Source organism: Leptonychotes weddellii, chromosome 8 (genome assembly GCF_054177405.1).
Source record: "Leptonychotes weddellii isolate Sample4059 chromosome 8, ASM5417740v2, whole genome shotgun sequence".
Taxonomy (NCBI): Eukaryota; Metazoa; Chordata; class Mammalia; order Carnivora; family Phocidae; genus Leptonychotes; species Leptonychotes weddellii.
The window spans coordinates 34,157,251-34,180,363 of record NC_138376.1 but is presented as its reverse complement, the minus strand read 5'-3'; the positions used below and the strand labels follow the sequence as shown (position 1 = coordinate 34,180,363).

Sequence of the window (23,113 nt, the reverse complement as noted above, 5' to 3'; positions counted from 1 at the left end):
TATGTCAGAACACAAATATTCATAGGCAAGAAAATAACTGAAGCTATAATGCTTTAAAAGACATGATGAAGGTTCGTAGTTGAATTTCTGTGAAATACTTTATAATATTTGACGTCACAGGAGTGGACGTAAGCATGGATGATAACTCAGTTTTCTTTCCTAAACAGCTGAAAACAATGTTAAAAATATATATAACAAGACTTCATATACTGAAGTAATTGACTATTGTATTAAAGAACTACATCTATAGCACTCAAATTGAGAGCACAGGACAGGCAGCTCAATAGTGGGGGTACAAGATTTAAAAATTAGGAACAGGCCAAAATCCTAAGGAAAAATAAAAATAGGATCATCCAAAAACAACAACAAACCACCCCGTGATATAGGAAATGATTTCCATTATAAAAACGCGGTCCTTAAATGCCTGAATTTGGTAAAATGAGTCTGGCGATGGGAGTGAGGGGTATTCACGGTGGACCATCATCATCTCGCACCGCCTCTCCAATGACTTTGCTGCAGAGGCAGGGTGGGGAGTGGTGGTGTTCGGGAGCTTGCAGAAGAGCTGGGAGTCTCACGGTCCCAGGAACACCCCGGCACTGCGGTCCCTTGGGGGAGCAGGTCTTTTGGGGCTCTCCGTTTCCCTTCCCCATCCTAAAAGCACAATCCGGTTAAGACTCCGATTCACCCCAGTTCCTAGACAGAAGCTTACACAGGACAATCTCTGCCCTGAAGCTGAAAAGAAACTTCCAGTGTAAGTCACCCAACCGCTCGAAAACCCTTGCCCTGTCAGCTCCATTCTTAAATAGAACGGCCTGGCCCTCGAACACCCTTGGATTCTCAGCTCAACTGCACTGCCCTCCCGGCAGGGCCTCCTTTGAGGCCCGCCGCCCGGATCAGGGTTACCGGCCGCAAGGAAAGAGGGGGCGGGTGCGCTCCACGACGCCCCGCCCCCGGCGAGCGTGGCGGAAGTGGCTTGCTCGGGAAAGGAGACCACGGCCACCTGGCCGAGCGCGCATGCGCCAGTGCCCGCGCAGCCAGTGGTGGGGGCGTCTGCAGCGCTCCCTCCTCCGGTTCCGTAGCCCCCGCCCCACGGAGAGTCGGGCTCACGCCATTTTGTGCCCCCCCACCTCTGCCCGGGCCGAGCCACCTTCTCCCTTTCTACACTCTCAGCCCTCCACCCCGCCCCTTTCCAAGCGTGTCCCGGGCCGCTGCAGCAGAAACCGCACCATCTCTCCCCACATTCTCCACGCGGGACGTGCCGCCGTGCCTACAAGTGTTCTTTAAATCAGAGGTTGTAGGGGGTGCGGGGGGCGGTGCGGGGCGGGCGGGGAGAGGTCTGCGAACCGGGAGGGACGGCGCGTGGCGAGCCCCGCGTCTTTGGGCCCCGGTCCCACCCTGGCCCCTGCCCGAGGGCTGCCGCGTGGGAGGAATGGGCGTTTGCGCTTAAGGGTTGAAGGGAGGACGGTCGTGTGAGGCGCTGGCCGGGCTCGGCAGCCGGTCCTCCCGCCGAGCGTGGAGCTGGCTCTTGACTCCTCCCCGTCGGCGGGTGGGCGTGGGGCAAGGGGAGCTGGGCAGGCCAGCGGGAGCTGGCGTGGCTGGGGTGTGTTAGGTACCTTTCGCGCGTCCTGTAGCTAGTGTTTTGCTGGGAAGAATCTTTACGGAAGGATTGCTTTATGGGCAGGGTGGAAGAAGCGTTAGGTAGCGTTAGGAAACGTGTAGCATCCAGGAAAACGAGAAGCTCCACTCTGTTCTCTGTGGGCTCTGCCCACATTTGTGACCCCTGGGGAAATTATTTAGCCTGCTTTTGGCTGGGTGTTCCGGTCTGTAGATGGGGGTAGTAATAGCCTAGTTTAGCACCAGGCACTGATCAATTACATGTTAAGTGTAATTCATTTTAGTCTCTGTTTTAAGAAATTCAGAATGACTGTGACCCTGTTTTCTAAATTAAAAATCAAGACGCTTGAATGTCCTATAAGCGAGAGTAGATTTATAGGAATAGTGGAATGTGATATCTGACACTCAGAGGCGACACTGACATGTGTTGTTAATGTACACGTGGATAAATTAGCATACCTTCGTGAGGCTGATACAAACTTTAAACTGTTTCGTTTGAAAGAAATTAGTATATATTTATCTGGGTGGAAAGGACCTAGGGTTTTAGCCTATGTTAGGAGTCAGAACTTTGGAAATGGAATTGAGTGAACCGTGCAGTGATTTACTTGAAGACCAAATTGAGGGCGGAACTCCTGGAATTTCTGGTGGATGTTTCAGAGAGACAGGATTTGACTGACTATCAGAACAGTTTTTTGATGGTACTTTGCAAAAAGAGAATGCACTTCATTATTGCAAATTTCTTATCTCTGGGAATATTTAAGCAAAGATCTAGAGCAGCCAAAGCCTAGAGCAGCAATGTCCAATACTGTAGAACTTTCTGCCATGATGGAAATATTCTGTAATCTGTGCTGTACTAATATGGTATGCACTGGCCTCAGGTGGCTCTTGAGCACTTGAAATATGGCTAGTGCACTGAGGAACTTAATTTTAAATTTTGTTTTAATTAATTTAAATATAAATAACCACAAGCAGCTGGTTGCTGCCTTATTGGACAGCCTAAGCTTAGAATTTAGACTTTGAGATCCCTTCCAATTCTTGATTTGGTTGAGTTTTAAGTCAAAGAAGACAACTCTTGGAACTTTTATTGCCTTAGGGAATCATAATTATATTCAAATAATGCCTTTTGCTCAAATACTATAGTTCAAAGCATGGGTCTGTTAGTACTTATTTACAGCTTGACAGATTAAAGCAAATCATTCTTTTTACTCCTTAGGTTGTACAGCTAATGCCAGATTCATCTGGAGAGCCATAGCAATACTATCTGGCATTTCCTTTAATCATTATTGTACCATATTGTGGCCATGGATTTTCACTGTCTTTTATCATTTTGGTTAGGTTTAGTGAAAACTTTTCAGCTTTTTTGTTCCTGAAGTTTTTTTCCATTTGAAAGGTGGTGTTTTTTGTTTTATAACTTTTGTATAGTAAAGCAAATTGATAGTTTCTAGTAGTAACCTTTGACCATTGGGCCATTTTATTTTATTTTTTAAAGATTTTACTTGAGAGAGAGTTCTAAGTGGGGGGAGGAGCAGAGGGACAGGGGAAGCAGTCTCCCCACTGAGCAGGGAGCCTGATATGGGGCTTGATTCCAGGACCCTGAGATCCCGACCTGAGTGGAAGGCCGACATTTAACTGTCTGAGCCACCCAGGTGCCCCACATTGGGCCATTTTAGAAATAGTTTTGTGGTTATTGGTATTCAGAACTTTTGAAGAGATAGTCTGAAACTTGGTGATATTTGTAAGATTTCTTTCTTTGATATATGTAGATCTTTTTTTCCCTTTTTTAAAAGCAGATGTCTATAAAGTTAAGTTTGAGAATAAAACATAAAAAAACCTTTTTTTATAGATAGCACCCTTAACTCTGGCCTAGTGTCTGTAAAATGGTGTCCTTGATCTCAAGGCTGAAGATACTCGCTAGATCTGGGCCAAAAACTTAAAGCTCATGGATTAAGCATATACAGAGAATAGCCTATAACATACAAATCAAAATGGGTTGCTCTTATATAGGATGATTGTATACCCCATCTTCTCTGCGACAGTCATTGTTTAGGGCCTGTTTGTCCTGGCATAATTATTAATAGAGCCCCTTTCATATAAAAAATGTCCCAGTTGGTACCACATAAAAATATCACCCTACTTTTATTCTTGTTGAAATTTGTAATGTGTAATTTTAGGAGGATTAACCATATTGCAGTCTCACAAAAGTACTAAAGTATTGAGAGAATTATTGCTTGTGTGCTTAAATAATAGATAAGATATCTGGAATAAGGCCAGCAAGTGACCTGTCCATTTAAGCCACTTGTAATTACAAATTTTTGCTTCTCTCCTTATATTGAATGGAAATCTTGGGCAGGTTGATTTTTGTTTTTTTCTACATAAATGATTTTTTGGTATAGGAGGCTGCAAAGAAAGTCAGACCATGTCAATCAAATCAGAAGACTGAGTATTCTTGTTGAAAATAATACCCATTTTATTTTATGGTGAAGTTGACTAGTGAAGTAGGTCAGAAATCTGTTTATTATGCATTTAGAATGTTCAAGAAGGATTTTGCTTATAGTTCACTTAAATAGTAAAGAAAAATACTTCAGCCAAATGCATTATTGTAGTAATTTATACTGTGGTAGGTAAAATGTTTTATTGGGAGTCAAACACACTTGGTTTGAGTCCTTACTCTGCTGAGGATTAAAGGAGGTAATCCATGTGATGCATTGCGTACAGCAAAGCACATAAGAAGTAAGTGCTCAATAAATATTAGCTGTTTTAGCCTTAAGTTTATTAATTTTTTTAAAGATTTTATTTATTTATTTGAGAAAGAGGGAGAGCACAAGCAGGGGGAGTGGCAGGCAGAGGGAGGGGGAGAAGCAGGCTCCCCGCCGAGCAGGGAGCCCGATGCGGGCTCGATTCCAGGACTCTGGGATCATGACCTGAGCCGAAGGTAGTTGCTTAACCAATTGAGCCACCCAGGCACCCCTTAAGTTTATTGGATAAAGGATCTGGAAGAGATATTGACGTTCTGAGATACATTGTGGATAGGTGCAATAAGTACTTAAAACTAATTCTGAAAACCTCAGGTTCGTCCTTCTGTACCATATTCTGTCTTTGTGACTTCAGTTATTTAACCTCTCTGAGCCTCGATTTCTTCTTCTGTAAAATGGAATAAGTATCTCAACTCATCTTAGCCTTCTCACAGGATTGTTGAAGACTTCAGAAGAGAATTAAACAAATTGTCTTGCTTTACAGACATTTTATTATTTAATTAGTTTTGTCTCAGCTTGTCAACCTACTATCCCTAGTAAAGACTGACCTTAAATCTGCAAAAATTGTTGTGTATTTTTATTTGTAAAACAGTATAGGGTATTATAGGCACTACCTGAGGTTGCTCTCTTTAACAATACTGTAAATCATGGTATTGGTGCTTTACTGATCTGGTTGCAATATATTTTCTTTTTTTTTTCCCCACGATTTATTTATTTTAGTGGGGGTGGGGCAGAGGAAGAGAGAATCCTAAGCAGGCTCCACAATGAGCACGTAACCCGACTCAATCCCAGGACCCTGAGATCATGACCTGAGCTGAAACCAAGAGTGGATGCTTAACCGACTAAGCCACCCAGGTGCCTGTGATATATTTTCTGCACAAAACAACTACGTATTACAGCTAAGGGAGACCCAGCATTTTAATGGACATTTGATGTATTCCATCTACTGTGCAAAATGCTGTATCTCATTTGTTTATCCACACATGTCATTCCCACTTAATAGGTGATACTGATGAGGCTGTTACTTTCTGGAATGGTTATGTCAGTTTTTTCGTGTTATACTACTGCCTCTGATAATATCTGGCTGATAGTGGATATTGAAGGTTAAATAAGGCAATGAATATGAAAATAGCATGCTATCTGGCATATGGTATGTAGTAGCTGCTGGAAAAAATGATTGATCATTAAATTCATAGGGCAGTAAATTGAAAGAATTTATGTGAGTGTACTTTATAAATGCAAAATACTATACAAATATAAATTATTTTAAAATCTTGAAGTGTACTCTTGTTGTTTTAAATGCTATAGAGGTCTTATGACTGAAGATTGTGTATTTCACTTCTTTCATATTATTTGCTTCTAGATCTTTAAAGGACTACTCCTAATCATAACATTCCTTCTTTGAGAATATAGATGTTTAGTGATAATACTGTGTGATATGTTTTTAAGAAACTGTAATTTTGCTTGGATTCTTCTTTCTTTTTCTTCTTCTTTATCATCATCATGATAATGAACTGAGTGCTTTCTACGTACCGGCACTGTCCTGAGTGCTTTATATATATATTCCTTCATGTAATCTACAAGAGGAGTACACTTTTAACCTGCATTTTAAAGATGAGGGAATTGAGGCAGGGAGGTGATGTGACTTGCCCAAGGTCACATGGTAAGTGTTTGAGCCTGTATTTGAACTCCAGAGCCCAGCTATTAACGCTAAACTGTGAGTTGGCATAGGCAGATATTTCACAACAAAGTTCACTATGACAAACACATTGTGGAGGTCTTGTGAGTTAATTATGATCAACTTTTATTTGTGTGTTCCTTGTGGGATAGTAGAAAGAACTCTGGACCAGAAGTCAGGGGACCTCAGTTTTAGTCCCAGCTGTATCACTAAATAGTGATGTGTCCTTGGGCAGTTCAAGAAACCCCTCTGGACTTCAGTTTCCTCACCTGAAAAATGAGGGATTTGGATGAAATTAGTTTTTTTTAAACTGTAGTTCTGAACCTCAGATGTCTTTGGTCCCCCTCCCGCCAATCTGTATAGTTATAGTTTTGTCTATTATAATTGTTTATCCATCTGCCTCAGATTTACTTTCAAGCAAAGACTTCCTGAACTTTTAAAGTCATCAGTCTCTAAGATAACTTAATGACTACTTACTATGTGTACAACTTCTCAGTATTTTCACATTATTTTAGTGTGTTAAAGGAGATAGGCATTGTTTACAAATGAAAAAAACTAAGGCACTAAAATGGGAGATTCGTGAATTTTTGTAAAAATACGTATGTACATGGACAGAATATTTCAGGTTATCAGCTACCTGGGATCAAAGCCTGATTTTTATTAGACTTGTGACCTTTAACCACTTTTTACTCTCGCTTTCCTCATTGGTAGGGGGATCATGACATGCTTTGTAGGGTGAGTGTGAACAAACGTGAACTTACATAGGTGAAAGTCCTTTATAAACTCTGAAATGCTTATACAAATTCAGCTTTTTTTTACATGGCAAAAGCAAATCTCTTAATTCCTTTTTCTTTTTAATCACATGAACTATGTTTTTAACCACATCAGCTAGTTTATTGACTTGTTTATATTTAAAATAGACTCCTCATAAGGTTAAATATTTCTAGAATGTGAATCTAGAGTGGTAGAGAATCTCGATGTTTAAGAGAGCTCCCTTTTTGACATCCTTGTCAAATACTGATACTATTAAAAATATAATTGGATAAAAAATTTTGCATTTATTTTATCTGAAAAGTTAACCATTAAGTCACTCAATTGTATGATATTTTATGTAAAAAAAGTGTTTTAATATGAGAAAAGTAAGCTTGCCATTTTGTCAGGGTTTGAATGTGAGGTATTTGAGGATGATTTGGTATGCACATTTGCAGTGCTCCTCAAGACCTATTTTTGCAAAGAATAAAATTTTTTTTTGAAACTCAATATTTCCCTAAGAGAGTACTGGATATGAAAGCACTTGAAATAGAAACCTGTATTAATCTGAGACTGAAGAAGAAAAACGTAATAATAAAACTTCACGGGTCTCTGAGCAGTCTGTCACTGGCCTCTTATGTCTGTAGGTTAAAAAGAAGTAGTTGTTTCTGTAGCCAACTAGGATATGTAAATGCACCGTTTCTATCTGCCTATTGGGAATTTTCATAGTTTATAGATGTTTTGATATTCTTTTCAATTCAGATAGATTTTTTGGATGCCTGGTATGTGGGAGCCACTGTCGTCTTTATAACACTCCTCTGAGAGAGGCAGAAATTATTCTTGACAGATGGGGAAACTGAACTTGAGAGATTAGTTGGGCCTTGTTTTAAGATTCTGCTGTATTGATTAATTATCCATCTTAGCACACCCTGTGAGCATGACTTATTTCAGTTTTCTGCCTTACAACATCTGTCGTAAAACTTCTACAGGATTTCATCTCCACTTGAATGTCTAATAGTTGTCTCAGACTCAGTAGGGCTCAAACTGAACTCCTGGTTTGTTTTTTCCTTTTCAGTTTTCCTGATCTCAGTAAATGGCACACCATCCAACCTGTTGCTCAGGCCCCAACTTCAATGTCAACTTCAGAGTCATCTTGGACTGCTTTTGTTTCATACCCCATGTCTAATCGATTCATTAGCAATCAGCTCTGTCTTCAAAATATATTCCAGAAGACTCATCACTTCTCACCATCTCCACTTGTTCCACTAATTCAGGCCACTGTCCTCCCTTGTCTAAACAACTTCAGTAACTCTCTCACTGGTCTCCTTGCTTGTACCTTTGCTTCTTCATAGTATAATGTCACAGCAGTGAGAGTTGTGCTTTTTAAAACCTAAAATATTTCAGGAGCGCCTGGATGGCTCAGTTGGTTGAGCCTCTGACTCTTGATTTTGGCTCAGGTCATGATCTCAGGGTCATGAGATTGAGCCCCGTGTTGGGCTCTGCACTCAGTCAAGAGTCAGCTTGGGATTCTGGCTCTCTCCCTGTGCCCCGCCCACCTGCTGTGCTTGTGCATGCGCGCGCACACGCGCTCTCTCTCTCTCTCGAAAATAAATAAATCTTAAAAGAAAACCTAAAATATTTCAAGTCTCTTCCTTTGTCACAATTCTCTAATAGTTTCACATTATATTCAACTAAAATTTAACCTCCGTGGCCTAGAGGGCTTTATATCATCTGGCCTCTTGCTGCCTATCAGACCTTATTTTCTACTGCTTATCCCCTTTGTTCTCTTCACTTGAGCCACATTGGCCTCAGGATCTTGGTACTTTGCTATTCTTTTTGCCTGGAAGTTCTCCAGAGCTCTCTCCTGGGCTTTATTCAGATCTTCTATTAAATGTCACCTCCTGGTTGAAAACAACTTGTTTAACTTGTTTTCATAGCATTTGTCACTACCTGGTATTATATTTATATGCTCATCTCCAGCATTATATTTATATGCTTGTTTCCTGTATTATAACATCATTTTGTCTAGCTCAGTCACGACCATATCCCGAGCTCTTACAACAGTGTTTGGCCTGTAGTAGGTGCCCAGTAAATAGTTAGGAATGGATAAAGCCAATGAACAGGTGGTGCATTGGCTTTGAATAAGGAGGTGCCTTGAATGTCCTAGGAGGGAATCAGGAGAAGGTACAGTGGCTTTGGTAGAGCTGAGTGGAGAGAGTTAGTAAATAAAGGCTTTTCATTTCTTTGTGAAGGAGGAGGTACAGATGCAGTCATCTGCCAACAGTTGGGGAAGTTTATTTTATTAATAAACTAAAATAATGTGTGTGCACTGAAATATTTAATGTTAAAAGGATTAGTAAATGAAAACATTAGATGATAGGGAAAGGAGAATTCCTGATGATCATGAGTCTGGGAAGTCTTGGAGATATTGAGCTTAGGTTGGGCTTTTCTAGGCAGCTAGGATTTGGAGAGGAAACAAAAGGTATCGTAAGTAGGAAGAATTATAGGCTAAAGGTTCAGAAGAACCTGGGATGGTTTGGAAGATAACTGGATATTTGCTTTGACTGCTATGGGAAAGGAGACTGCAGAGGTCCTGTGGGACTGATTTTAGACAAGTTTTGTCCTCCAGGTGAAGGAGAAATTTTGGATGCTTTGAGTAGAGGAGTAACAAATATTTAGAATGAGTACTCTGGAGATGGTGGTGCACAATTAATTAGAAAGGTGGGAGATGGGTTTAAGGTGAGATTGGAAAGGAAGAGATTGCATTAGAATTGCTTTATTAAAAGAAAATATGCCAGGAGCAGATTGCATGGATGTCGTCAGGAAAGGAGCTGGTGAATCAAAAATGCCTTGGATTTTTTTGGACTTCTGTGACTGAGGAGTAGTGTTGCTCTTAATAGAACTGGGAATGTTGGACAGGGAAGCAGGTTTGGTGGGGGAAAATATACCAGGAAATAGTATAATATATTACAGAGAAGAGTTTTTCTGTCTATGAATATGAAGCCTTTGATAATTATATTAAAAAGGTGATTCTCTACTTATAGTATAGCTAATAACTTGCCATTTTGATCATTGGGTGTTCCTTGTGAAAATTTGTAGCTTCTTATCCATACTTATTAGAATCAAAGTGATTTTGGTTAGGAAGTACTTATTCCTGTTCCAGTAGTTTTTAAGAAAAATAATTGCTCAATGAATGGTAAGGAAGAATGTTTATTATCATATTGCTTTTTATGGTGCTTCATAATTTTCAACATACTTTCACTTCTGCACTTTGATTTTATAGTAACCCAGTGGCCTATGGATAGTTCAGATGTGCTATTCACTTACCTGTTTTTTGTTGTTGTTGTTTAATGCAGTTAAATATGCTTTATTTTCAGATTGTAACAAGTATTAAATTTCAGGACAGTTTTCCCATAATAATTGACTGGGTCTTAGCTCCTCCTCTTGTCTCATAGTATCTTGGGCATTATCTCTAAACTCATTCCATTGAATTTATCTGATCTGTTAACTTCAGGAGGCTATAAGCTACTAAATGGCATAAATATGTCTTTCTTATCTTTGTATTCCTTGTTACACCATACAGTAATTTGATCATTCACGCAACATTTACTGAGAATCAGCAGTGGTAGGCAGCATATTAGGTATTAAAGTTACAGAATAAACAGTGTCCTGTCATTAAGCAGTTAGCAGTTCGAGGACAATGAAATAGTTAACACTGTAGTGTGAGAAGTGCTATGATTGATGCAGCTTATTTTAGGTTCTGAACTCATTTAATATGGGGTAAGTGAATACAAATGATTTTTAGTTATGAAAATACAATTAGCAGTTTCAGAAAAATTGCTGTTGATTTTGAAACAGTTATAAATTATGTGAATCATCTGTTCTTGGGTTTATTCATGGTATGTTGCTTCTCTTTTAGCAGGTAATTGTATGGACTTTTGAGCTTTATACTTTCTGAAGTCCACTTGAAATGGGGCATATATAAATATATTGGAATTACCATTGTGTTATCCCAAATACTAGGTGTAGAAGTTTTACCATTTTGTACACTTAATTTTTTAAATTTTTTACATTCTCAGTGATTGAATGATCATTTGGCATTATTTTTCACAGCAGGAGAAATTTACATCATAATGTAACTTGAGTTTTTTGGTTTTTTTTTAAACAACAGAACCAGAATGCAGTGTATAATAGTGTTGGCTTAACCATAATTGCTTCCTGCCTTTGGAGTTCTATGAAAATGAGAATGTTCTGATTGTAACAGTTTTCTATTAATTTATATGATGTAGGATGTTCAGCTTATGCGTGATTGGAATTGCAACTGTGTATGCTCAGAATCCGTACATAGGTCTGCTGAATTAATTTTCCTCAGCAGTGATGTAATAGAAGAAATGATAAAACTGGGTGCCTCAGTGGCTCAGTCGTTAAGTGTCTGCCTTTGGCTCAGGTCATGATCCCAGGGTCCTGGGATCGAGCCCCGCATCAGGTTCCCCACTCCGCAGGAAGCCTGCTTCTCCCTCTCCCACTCCCCCTGCTTGTGTTCCCTCTCTCGCTGTGTCTCTCTGTCAAATAAATAAATAAATAAATAAATAAATAAATAAAAGAAATGATAAAACATTCCACTGTCTTAATAAATGGGTAGACTGATGGATTTCACAATCCAGATATTTATGTTGTTTTGATGGTTCTATAACTAGTAATAAAGTTTTCAACTCTTTGAGGTATTTTAAGCCAAAGGTGTTTCATGTTATTTCTTCTTTGGTCATTTAGCACCAAAAATGTGAGCTGTAATTAGAAACCCAGTAGCATGTTCATTAAGTTTTTGTTTAATTCACATTTGTAATGTATAACTTTACTACAATTAAAAAAATTTTTTTGTTGTTATAGTATTTTCTGAGGGAAAGGGTATATCCTTAAATGCCATCGTTTTAAAATAAGAGATGTCACTTTTTCTACTCTGGAATAGGATTTTACAGGTGTGACATAGTATTGGCGCTTGACTTAATAGTCAGGTGTAAATATAAGTATTAATCAGAGATGAACTCACTCTTTGGGTTCACATTTAAACTGTGGCATGTTGAAATAATCTAGGTCTCCATCTGCACATCTGAATTCATTTTGTAAAATATGGCAAACAGCTGCATTTCAATTGAAAACTAAAACAACTGCAGGACATTAACCCATTGAGAAGATTACAGTAGGTTTTCAGTTCCATGTTAACTGTATTTATTAGAGAAAATTGACTTGAGTGCTTCTGCTTTTAACTGACTTTTTTTTTTTAAATGTCTAGGAGAAAGGAAATAGAGCATTGGGTTGATAGGACTTTGATGTGTAAAGAAGTTATGTCTAAAGAAGTTAATTATCTAAATCAAACAAAATGCGGTATGGGAAATAATTATTTTAAAGATTCTAATGAGCTATCAGCTCATCATGTCAGAAAAATGTTATTCACCTGTTTGATTTAAAAATTAAATAAGTTGACTGTGAAAGGATGATCGTGGTTATAATAAAGTAGGATTGGGACCTTTTACCTCTTACCAATAAATACTCTTGATACGAAACATTTGCAGTAGGGGGACAACTGAAGAGAGCTGTGGTTTTAATAAGAATTTACTTTCGGAAGTGTCTCCTCTTCAAAGAGGTTAAAGCAGGGTGACTGGATTTGCAAAGTGAAAAAGGGGGCACATTGCTCCAGCAGTGTGTCACGGGACATTAGGCCACAGGATCGTGCCATAGCCTGGCACGTCTTCTAGTCTGACGTGAGTCAACTTAAATCATAACTGTTTTTGGAGGCTGGGGTTAATACATAAACTTTGACTTTAACGTTTTCTCTGGGACATCATATCTTTGCCAGTGTTCTGGTGGGACAAGGGAAACCGTTTCGAAGGTCCTTGAGAGAGCCAGGTTCCTTTTTTATCACTGTCCTGATTCTGTAGGACTGTTCCTAGAAGTCACTGGGTTCCTGTCTGTCTTTCCCCAATCTTGGATTTGGTGATGTGATTTTTTTTTTTTTTAACCTGAGTTCTAGTGGTGATGCTTCTTTTCCTATATTATTTGTAGAAAAAAGTACCTATTTTAAAAGTCTGTGTAGAAAAAAACGGAGGCTTAAAAAAAGTCGATGGTCTTTCATAGCATTAGCTTCTTTATGTGTTTTAGAATTTTGGTTTTCAGGCTCAATTTGAGTAAAAGGTTTTTCCTTCTCTGCTCCTTCATTTGGCCTGGCCCTTAGGGATCTCATACTAGACCAGGGCTTATATTGGCGATAGTTGGCCTTGCCACAGAAGGATTTGGGATTATTCCAGATCTAGTCAGCCAGCTAGCATGCTGCTCATCTTAGACCTCTGTCTTGTTGCCTTCTCTCAAAAGCTTCGTATATTGCCTATCTCAGGCAGTGTTTTATAGTAGTGGTTTATAGTAGTTATATTATAACAAATATATAGTTTTGTTTATTCCAGTTGTCTTCATGGAGCCCAGTCCTTCCATCTCAGAGCTTGGTGAATAACCCTGGTTCAGGTTTCCTATATCAGTTTTAGCCTCCATTGCCCACAGGAGCTGTCAGGTTAGAGGATGTATTAAGAAGATAAATTTCGCAGCAAGGTGAAGAATGAACTGAGATGGAAAGAGAGAAGCTATAAGTAGTGCTTATAGAGAGGGCCATAACAGTAGAACAAGATGGGGAGGATGTAAGAACATAAAGTAGAATTTGTTTTTTTGTGTTTTGTTTTGTTTTTTTACAAATTATAGGGTACAGGAGAAGGAGTCAAAGACTGACAGATTTTGAGCGAGGATGACTGCTAGCTGTAGTGATGTCAGTACTAAAAAGTATTTTATAAGGAAACTAAGTATTTAATATTTGTTGAAGTGCGTTAAGGTCTTTTAGTGAAAATATTCAAGTTTCTTAGACTTGTGATTGTGAAAAAAGAGTAACCTAAATTTGTCATATAAAAAAGCTTTTAGCTGATCAATAGAGGGAGAATTCTTAAGGTCTGTGTACAATAATAATAATTAACATTGTATGCTTACTGTGTGCTAAGAGCTGTTCTGAATGCTTTGTACATGTTAGTTCATTGAATGTTCACAACAACCCTAAGAATGTGGGATTATCATTTCCATTTTAAAGGTGAAGGAACTGAAGCACAAAGAAGTTAAGTAATTTGCCCAAAGTCCCAGTAAAGTAGCAGAACTGGGATTTGAACCTAGGCAGTCTGACTCCTGACTTCTCCTAAACTTTACTACAGTATACCTAAAGTTTGCAGTACTGCTTTATTGTATCATATATTCAAATCTGCAGATCATTTTAAAGGAAAATTATATTGCAAAATTTATATGGACATAGGAAATAATAGCTAACATTTATTGAGCACTTTTTTTGATATCGTATTTGACTAAGTTTTTTCCTCTTTTCTGCTTCATTTTAAAGATTTATTTGAGAGAGAGAGGGCGCATGTGAGTGTGGTGGGTAGGGGGAGGGGCAAAGGGAGATGGAGAGAGAATCCCAAGTAGACCCCATGCTGAGAGCAGAGTCCTAGGCGGGGCTTGATCCCAGGACCCTGAGATCACGACTTCAGTGGAAACCAAGAGTCGGATGCTTAACTGACTGCACCACCCAGGTGCCCCCTCTTTACTATTTCATTTTAATAAAGAACATTAAGTATGGACAAGTCAGATTTATGAACAAATTATAAATTTAAAATTTTCTATTCTTTTTGAAGTAATTTATAATTGCTTCCATTTTCCATGCACTTATTTATAGTTAAATACATTTTGTAAGCTTTATTTCTTTTTTATTTAGATGAATAATACTGCAGCCAGCCCAATGTCTACTGCTACTTCAAGTAGTGGAAGAAGTACAGGGAAGTCTATAAGCTTTGCAGCAGAGTTACAGAGTATGATGTAAGTATGTGTCTGCATCACACATTACTATTTTAAGTTTATTCAGGTTAATAAAAGACAACAAAAATTATAAAATTTCTAAAACTTAACTTGGAAATGTATACTTAATCAAGTAAAAATGAAATAGTCTGATAATAGTTTAAATAGCCATATGCAAAAGGGGCAAAAGTGGTTAAAAATGCTAGAATACAAAATGCAAAAGTTATTGTTGGCTACAGCTTTGTATTTGAAAAATAAATATTGGTTTATCTTTATAAAAGAATGAACAATCACATGAATATTTTTGCTGTAGTTATTTGTTCAAATCTGTGTTACAGATTGTTTATTACTATTTTAGTTTTAGATTTAGAGAATTTTGAGATTGATTATAGTTCAGATGTTTTCACAGAGAGGTTCTCAGTTTTTCACAAATACCATAAGAATTCCATGAGCCTAATTTAAATTACTTTTTAGTTTTGATATAATTTGAAATCACTGTATTGCTGAATGTTGAGAAAAAACTTAGAACATTTAAAAAACACATTTGTTGTTTTTGAGAAATTGCACAATCTTTAAGATTTCTTTCCTAAGGCTCTATTTAGCTTGATTTCTGGCTTCTTCCACTGAGTGACATGGCATATCTTGATTTGACAGGAGATAACGCATTTATTAGAGATGTCTGCTGGCATATATTAGTTTTTCTTTATTACTGTTTCAGCAGACAGTTACCTGCATAAATGGGACAACACATTAGAGCTCTTCTTTTCCTGTGGATACATTATTTATGACATACAGGGCAAGTTGAAAAGAATGTTTCTGTTGACAGTTTAAGTATCTTCCTCTTGTGGGTGTATATTGATAGTCCTCATAGTGGATTAACTTTACAGTGTGATGATTATTGTTCAAATACATATGCTGTTCATACACTTGGTAAACATACTTTAGACAACATTGAGAACGTTTAGATCTTAGGTTCTCAAGCATTTTGGTTTGAGGATCCTTTTACATTCTTAGTTGTTGAAGACTTTAAACAGCATTTATTTATGTAGGTTGTATCCATGAATACTTACTGCTTAAAGTTTAGAACTGAGGAATAAATTCTAATTTATTTGAAAAATAGTAAATCTATTATATGTTAACATAAATAACATGTGCCCTATAAAAATAATTATATTCTTAAACCAAAAATCAGTAACATTTTGTTAGATAAGATGAGAATAAATTTAATATATTAATTTAGGAGTTATATGAGGGGAGCCTGTGTTTTAAATTATGGAAAATGTGAAGGGTTCATGCTGGTATACACTTTTATATAATAAGCTTTTTCATTTTAGTTTTGTTGCTTTACATTAAGAATTTTTTATGTTGCATAATGTTAATTATGTTTCAAAATAATAAATGTGCTTTAGAAGGTTTGCAGTAAAGTGAAGAAATTCATTTTCCTGTAGAGCTGGTTCATTGATTTACTTTGCATTTTTAAAAGCTTTTAATTTCAAACTCAAGAAATTACAGAGAATAGGATAATGAACTCCATGCATCCATCATCCAACCTTAATAATAATTGTGTTTTACTAGTCTTATTTAACCTACTCTCCACCTTTCTTTTGTAAAATATTTTAAAGCAAATCCGAGACATCATATTTCAAAGTTGGTGGTATTTATTAAAACAATATATTTGTCGTAGGTAAAAAAAACAAGCTCTATAGCATAGGTCAGCAAACTATGGTCATGGTCCCATGGACTGGCTGCCTGTTGTTGAAAATGAGGTTTTATTGGACTCCATCCATACTCATTTATCTGTTACCTGTCGCTGCTTTCATGCTACATGACAGAGCTGAGTATTTGTGACAGAGACCATATGGCCTGTAAAGCTGAAAATATTTACTATATGGCCCTTTACAGAAAAAGTTTACCTGATCTATGGAAACAGCTCTCTATAAGAAGAAAACTTTATTTCCTTTGGTCATTTACACTTAGGAGAGGTTCTTCTTAGTGCATTTGATAGACTGCAGGCCACTTAAGAAAACAGAAAAAAAATAAAAGCTAAATTCAGCACTTTCTTATTAAATACTTTTGCAAACATCTTCTCAACTAATATGCTTAAGCTGGATTCAGAATGCAAAAGTTATTGTTGGCTACAGCTTTGGAAGAAATGTACATTTTCCTTCTATTTCAGACCTCTTAGAGAGACCACTCCTAGTAGTTACATTCATCATTTATAGTCTGAAGTTATTTTTTTCCCCTTATGAATTGCTTCATAGAACAGGAAAAAAGGGCCCAAATTGGGGGAATCCTTTTAAATTTACCAATATTTTCTATCAGTATAAGGGTTTCAGGCTTTTGATTATATAAGAAGCAATATACATTTATTCTTGCTTATTTCAAATGTGAAGTGCAGACTTAAATCTTCATGTTTATTTTGTGTTATAGAAATTCCATTCTGTATATCCCCCCACCCCCATTTCACAGTCCTATTAACCCTGTGTATATTGTATTACCATTTTTTAATCCTCTACTGTTACTGTCTTTCCCACCCATTCACCATTAATGAGCGCTTTTTCTCTTGGCTCCCTGCCCTCTAAATAACTAACAATATTGTAGTGTCATTTCCAGGGAATAGTTTCACTGAAAGGTGTCTAGTTGTCAAGCACAAACAAAATTGTCATGATCTGCTATTAAATATAGAGCTGGCAGCTGGTCTGTACTACTATATGGTCCGTTCCATCAAGGACCATATTTTAAGTTTGGGTTGTAAATAGTACAGTGAAGCATTCTTTAGAAGGTGTTTCTACACATTTTAAACTAAAGGATTAGCAGACAGACAGTTGCTGGTGCGTTGGGGATGACACAGCTTTCCCTTACCTAGTGCATATAACTCAGCACATTTGCTACATGCTTTTTAACACAGCTCTTTGAATAATGTGTGCTGGGAGAGTCCAGAGGCTTTTCATTTTTAAGTTATTGAACCCAAGTAGTCTGTAAATTACGAAGTGAAATCTCTTCAATCCACATTGAAGGTATTTTAATAAACTTAAGAATTTTGGTAATTTAAATGCATATCAAGGAGTTCTTCATTGAGCTTTCTCTTCTTTATTTTACTGTACTTTTTCACGTTTTTGGCCTGGTGATGATTCCAGGTTTTACTGCTTGGTAGCATTTAGTAATTCTCATGTGACTAAATTAAAAAATGATTTTGTGTTTACATCTTATATTTTGTAAGAATTCTTCCAAATGAAAATTTCATCCTTATTTAAAATTCACAGATTGAAAAGAAATTGTTTTAATCAGTTTTTTTAGTATATGATAAAATTCACTTTCTTAACTGTATAGTTCTGCAAGTTTTGCATTTTTAAAAATCAGCATTTATTGATCCCTTATATGGCAGGACCTAGATGCCCTCAAAATAGTGTAGCGATAGAGAAGGTTTGTGGAGACACATAACTGTCGTGTAATAGGATGTGAAAAATTAATTTCATGGTAGTACAAAGAGTTCTGAGAGTAATCTTCCTGAGGTCTGTACTTCTGACTTCTTCCCGGAACACCTCTTAAGTATTCTATGAGCACCTCAAACTTAGTATGTCCAAAACTGAAAACAATTTTTTCAGTGAGATTTGCTTCTTTTCCTGGGAGCTTTTGGGGCACATAGCAACAACTATTCATTCATTGCTGCATTAGATGAGGGCATAGTTGTCTATGTGAAATGGCATCATTTGGCTATTATTTAGCATTTTGAAGTTAGGAGCTGTGAAAGAATCATGTTCCCAGTTCTAGCCTCACATTAATCTGACTTTAAAGAGACCTAATATGTAAACATATGTATTAGTAATAGATCTTTATTCAGCTGACACAGGGTTCCTTCAAATATTGTTTCCCTGGTGCATTTAAGTTTTTTAGGGAATTGGAGAAATATTCTTAAAAGGTAAATAGTGCTAACAATATATTACAACTTCAGAGATGCTTTAATAATACTGATAATAGTGAATGCTTGTATAGAGCATAATGTGTACCAGGCACTGCCTGAGTTCTCCCATATACCATTTCATTTAACCTTCACACAACCCGGTAAGGTAGATCCTGTTATTCCCCTTTTGTAGATTAGATGAGGAAATTGAGACACAAAAGTCAGTAACTCGCAAAAAATTGCCATTAGAGTAAGTGGCAAAACCTATATTTAAGCCAGGAAGTCTAATTCCCTCAGAGTCCATGCTTTTGACATACTATGCTAAATTACATTTCAGCCAGTCAAACTTTGATTTTGATTTAGGAAATTTAGTTTACGAATCAATGTTTACTAATTTATGTGTGACTAGTGTACTGTAATGAAGTGATGTGAAAGCTGAATAATTAATTAGTGTCATTAGCAATGAGGTCTAATTTTTATAAGAAGTATTAGATGAAGTTGTTATTTTTATATTATCATAGCTTTATTTCAGTTTCCTATGCCTAATCACCAAATCTTTTTAAGCAAGGCCATGTCAATAACCAAGGGAAAGTATAATTTTTCATTAAAATTGTATATTTGTTACTTATATGCTCCTTTTTGGATGCTCATATTTGTGATATATCATAATTTTGGATATAAACATAGCTACATTGTTGAATATTTAAATATCTATTATATTTTATCACCATTAATGTTTTCCTTTAACTCATGATAAATTTACACTAAAATATGTGGATAAACTTATCCTTGTGCTTTTTGTAGAATGCATGTATTTGGAATATTTTAAGATATACATTGGTTTATAAATATAACAATGATGAGGAAGATTTTCAAATTATTTAAAATTGGTCACAGTCTTTCCTGAAAGTGAGAAAATGTGCGAAAGCTGATTGAGAATATAAAAAGTGCTATGTAGCGAAGTTGGTTATACTTAGTTTCCTTTCAGAAATTAAATAAGGAAATGTTTAGGTTGCTAGATCCAACTGGGTTAAGTGCTTGCACTGAAAAAATGTGTCATCTTATAAATGGGACAAAATACAGTTTTGAATTTGTACTGAAATATCTCTATCAGTTATCTCATGAAAAGAAAGTAACGAGGCTTTTGAGTTTAGGGTAGTATGTCTATAATTACCAGGAAGAAAAATATGTTGCTCAGTCTTAGAAATGAATCCCTCAAATTCAGGGGGATGGCCATTTTGGTAATTCTGTAATGAAAATCCTTAGTTATGTGGGGAAAAATAGGTAATAGTTCACAGATCCGTCATTCAAAAGTGCAGTGTAGTTGCAAATTATTACACTGGAGAATGGGAATACCAGTTCTGAACTAGTTTGATGACAGAACCAGGACCTAGCTGATTCACAGGTACTTACAGAATTTACTTATCTTTAGTACATACATCCTACTGTGTTCCTGAGTGCTTGCCTAGATTCTGCCTGTTGGTGTTATGTAGCGTATGGTTTCTGTTCAGTATTAATTTTCTAAAACCTGAAAACTTGTGAATTCTGAAATACGTTTCTCAGATAAGGGATTGTGGACCTGCATCTACCTCATAGGCTTTATATGAAGATGAAATGAGATACTGAGTCAAAGCACATAGTTACTGTTCCCGGCACATAGTAAGCACTGTCCTGTTAGTTGTTGCCATCATCTTTTAAAAAAGGTTGTCAACGTCTGATTAGGAAGCTTATAAAAATGATTCAAGTGCAGGGGGAAAGGTTTGCAGTTTTATTGGAAGAATTTTTATAAATACAGAGAAAAAAATGAATTGTCTACATTGTAGCCTGCAGTCCAGTAGAACTTTCTGCACTGATGGAAATTTCTGTTTCTGTGTTTTCCAGTATGATAGCCACTAACGATATGTGCTTATTGAGTACATTTAAATGAGCTAGGCAACTGAGCAACTGAATTTTATATTTATTTTAATTAAGTTTAAATAGCCACATGTAGCAAGTATTTGACAACACAAGAAAAATGGAAAATATAAATTACACATGGGCTACTTCTTTTCTGGGTTGCTTATGTTTTTATTGAAATTGGGAAATACATTTTACGTGTTACATCATTTTTTGGATTTAATATTTACTTCTAAGTAAATAAATGCTGTCACCAGTTTACTTTTTGCTTCTTCTTTTCTTTTGGCTGCCATTGTCTCACAGTTCTTTAAAGATTTGGGGAATATTAACTTTGGTTACTTTGGCAGGTAAGATTTGATTGGGAGGTTTAATATTAATTACATTCATGTTCCATTTTTGGGAAAGCACAGATAATACTGATGTGTGTTAGTTTCTTAAAAATGTTCCTTTGTAAATTTACATAATATATTTATGTTTAGTCTTACTCAAAGTCCCACGGCTATAGCTTTGAGCGTATTGTATTGTACTTGATTATTCTGCCAGTGTGCGTAATTGAATATGTAACAACGTGAGTTTTGGGTCCTCATTTTCGTTTAGCTAGTTTTGTAGAATTTCTGGTAGCTACAGAGTTAGCAATATGTTATACAGTATTTTGTTAATTGTTATTTTTAACATGCTGAGATTTTGAAAACTTGTTATTTTTAAATGTACCAAATTCAAAATTAATCTTTAAAAATGGTAGTGGATGGGGACACCTGGCTGGCTCAGTTGGTAGAGTGTGTGACTCTTGATCTCAGGGTTGTGGGGTTTGAGCCCCATGTTGGGTATAGAGATCACTTAAAAAAAAAAATCTTAAAAACAGTAGTGGATAAAAATAGATTCTTCAGTACCAAAATACATCAGAAAGTGGTTAGTAATTTTGGATAGGAAATTAAAATTTGATCTCTACCATTATATATTGATTGCCTCCTTACAGTGAATGCTATTGATAGAGAATGTAAATGACTCTTAAAATTAAAAAGATGTGTAATTTTATATAAAATAATAGTGGGTTTATGTATGTATGTATTAAAAATAATCTCTACACCCAACGTGGGGTTGCACTCTACAACCTCGAGATCAAGAGTGGCATGCTAGCAGGAAGGGAAAAATGAAGCAGGGGAAATCGGAGGGGGAGACGAACCATGAGAGACTGTGGACTCTGAGAAACAAACTGAGGGTTCTAGAAGGGAGGGGGGTGGGGGGATGGGTTATCCTGGTGATGGGTATTAAAGAGGGCACATACTGCATGGAGCACTGGGTGTTATACGCAAACAATGAATCATAGAACACTATTCAAAAACTAATGATGTACTATATGGTGATTAACATAACATAATAAAAAATAAATATGTAAGTGGGGGAAAAAAAAGAGTGCCATGCTTTACGGACTGAGCCAGCAGGGCACCCCAATAGTAGATTTTTAATATAGGGGAATGAATCTTTTTTTTATTTTGACAATTTGTGGGGTCCAAGCTTCATGACCATTTTTAAGTTTGCTGAAGAGAGTTCTGACTTCTGTAGGTATGAGACTAATATGCATTTTGTATTACATCCAAAGAAATGAGAATTGACTTACTCTGTGATGTATTTTAACACGTTAACATATATATTAATATGTGTAAATATGTTTTTAACATACTAAAATACATCACAAAAATATATATTGGTGTGAGTGTGCTACCTTTTGCAAATGTATCTTTTTTGACATCTCTGCATAGATTTAAAAATCTTAAAATATCATCTGCCTTTTAAAAAATACTATAGTCATTAGGTTTTCTAACTGGCATAACATTTTTTCTTGGGACAGAATAAATAGAATTCACAAACCACTGTTCTAAGGAAGAGAAAATGAGAACTAATCCTTCATCTGTTATCTTTGACTGACTGCTTTCTTCCTCCCTTTTTTTCATGGATTTCTGCCTTGAAAGAACCATGTTTTTCTATGGCTGGTAGGGTGTTCCTAGCCTTTTGTGGCTTTCTCCCTTATTTCTATTTTATGTGGGTTGGTAATGTGTGTTTAATAGGGATAACAATACACTAGTAATATATTTCTGCCAATTATGGGTTAAATTAAACTTTTTGGGCTGGCCTGGCAATCAATTGATGCTTATTTCTACAACAAAAATAATTCTTTTTGTGTGGAATTACTCCCAAACCGTCAAACTTGGAGTACAACCCATTTCTGAGTCAAGTACTTTATTTTTTATTCTGCCTCTTCCAACCTAGAATTTGGGTTTAATAGTATCTTCTAATCCTTTGGAAGGATGTGAACAGAGATAATATTTGTTTTTAATATACAGTAAAACTTTACTTCTCTGGAATTTATAATAAAATTAAATATTTTAAAGGGTAAATTAATATAAAGGACAATAATGCCACATATGAATGATTTAGATAGCATGGTACAGCAGAAAGGATTGTAGATTTGCAACCAGAAGATCTTGGTTCACTTCTGCATTGGTGAATTTTATATGTTAAGAACAAAATAATCCCCTTCCCCCCTAAAAAAAAACCCATAAAACCAAGGAAATGTTATGGGTAGGAGAACTGTTATATCAACATTTTATTTAAAATTAAATGTCTTTTATATTTCCTTATAGAAGCAGT

General features: G+C 36.5%; 1 protein-coding gene across 1 annotated transcript in view; it reads left to right on the top strand.

Moving 5' to 3' along the window:
- The first annotated feature begins 450 nt into the window (after positions 1 to 450).
- Positions 451 to 23,113, top strand: part of LOC145722906 (uncharacterized) — a 350,887-nt gene continuing 328,224 nt past the window's right edge. The window contains exons 1-3 of the mRNA XM_081827563.1: positions 451 to 526; positions 807 to 1,291; positions 14,588 to 14,688. Coding sequence (XP_081683689.1) covers positions 451 to 526; positions 807 to 1,291; positions 14,588 to 14,688 — 662 coding nt within the window. The remainder of the gene's footprint in view (positions 527 to 806; positions 1,292 to 14,587; positions 14,689 to 23,113) is intronic.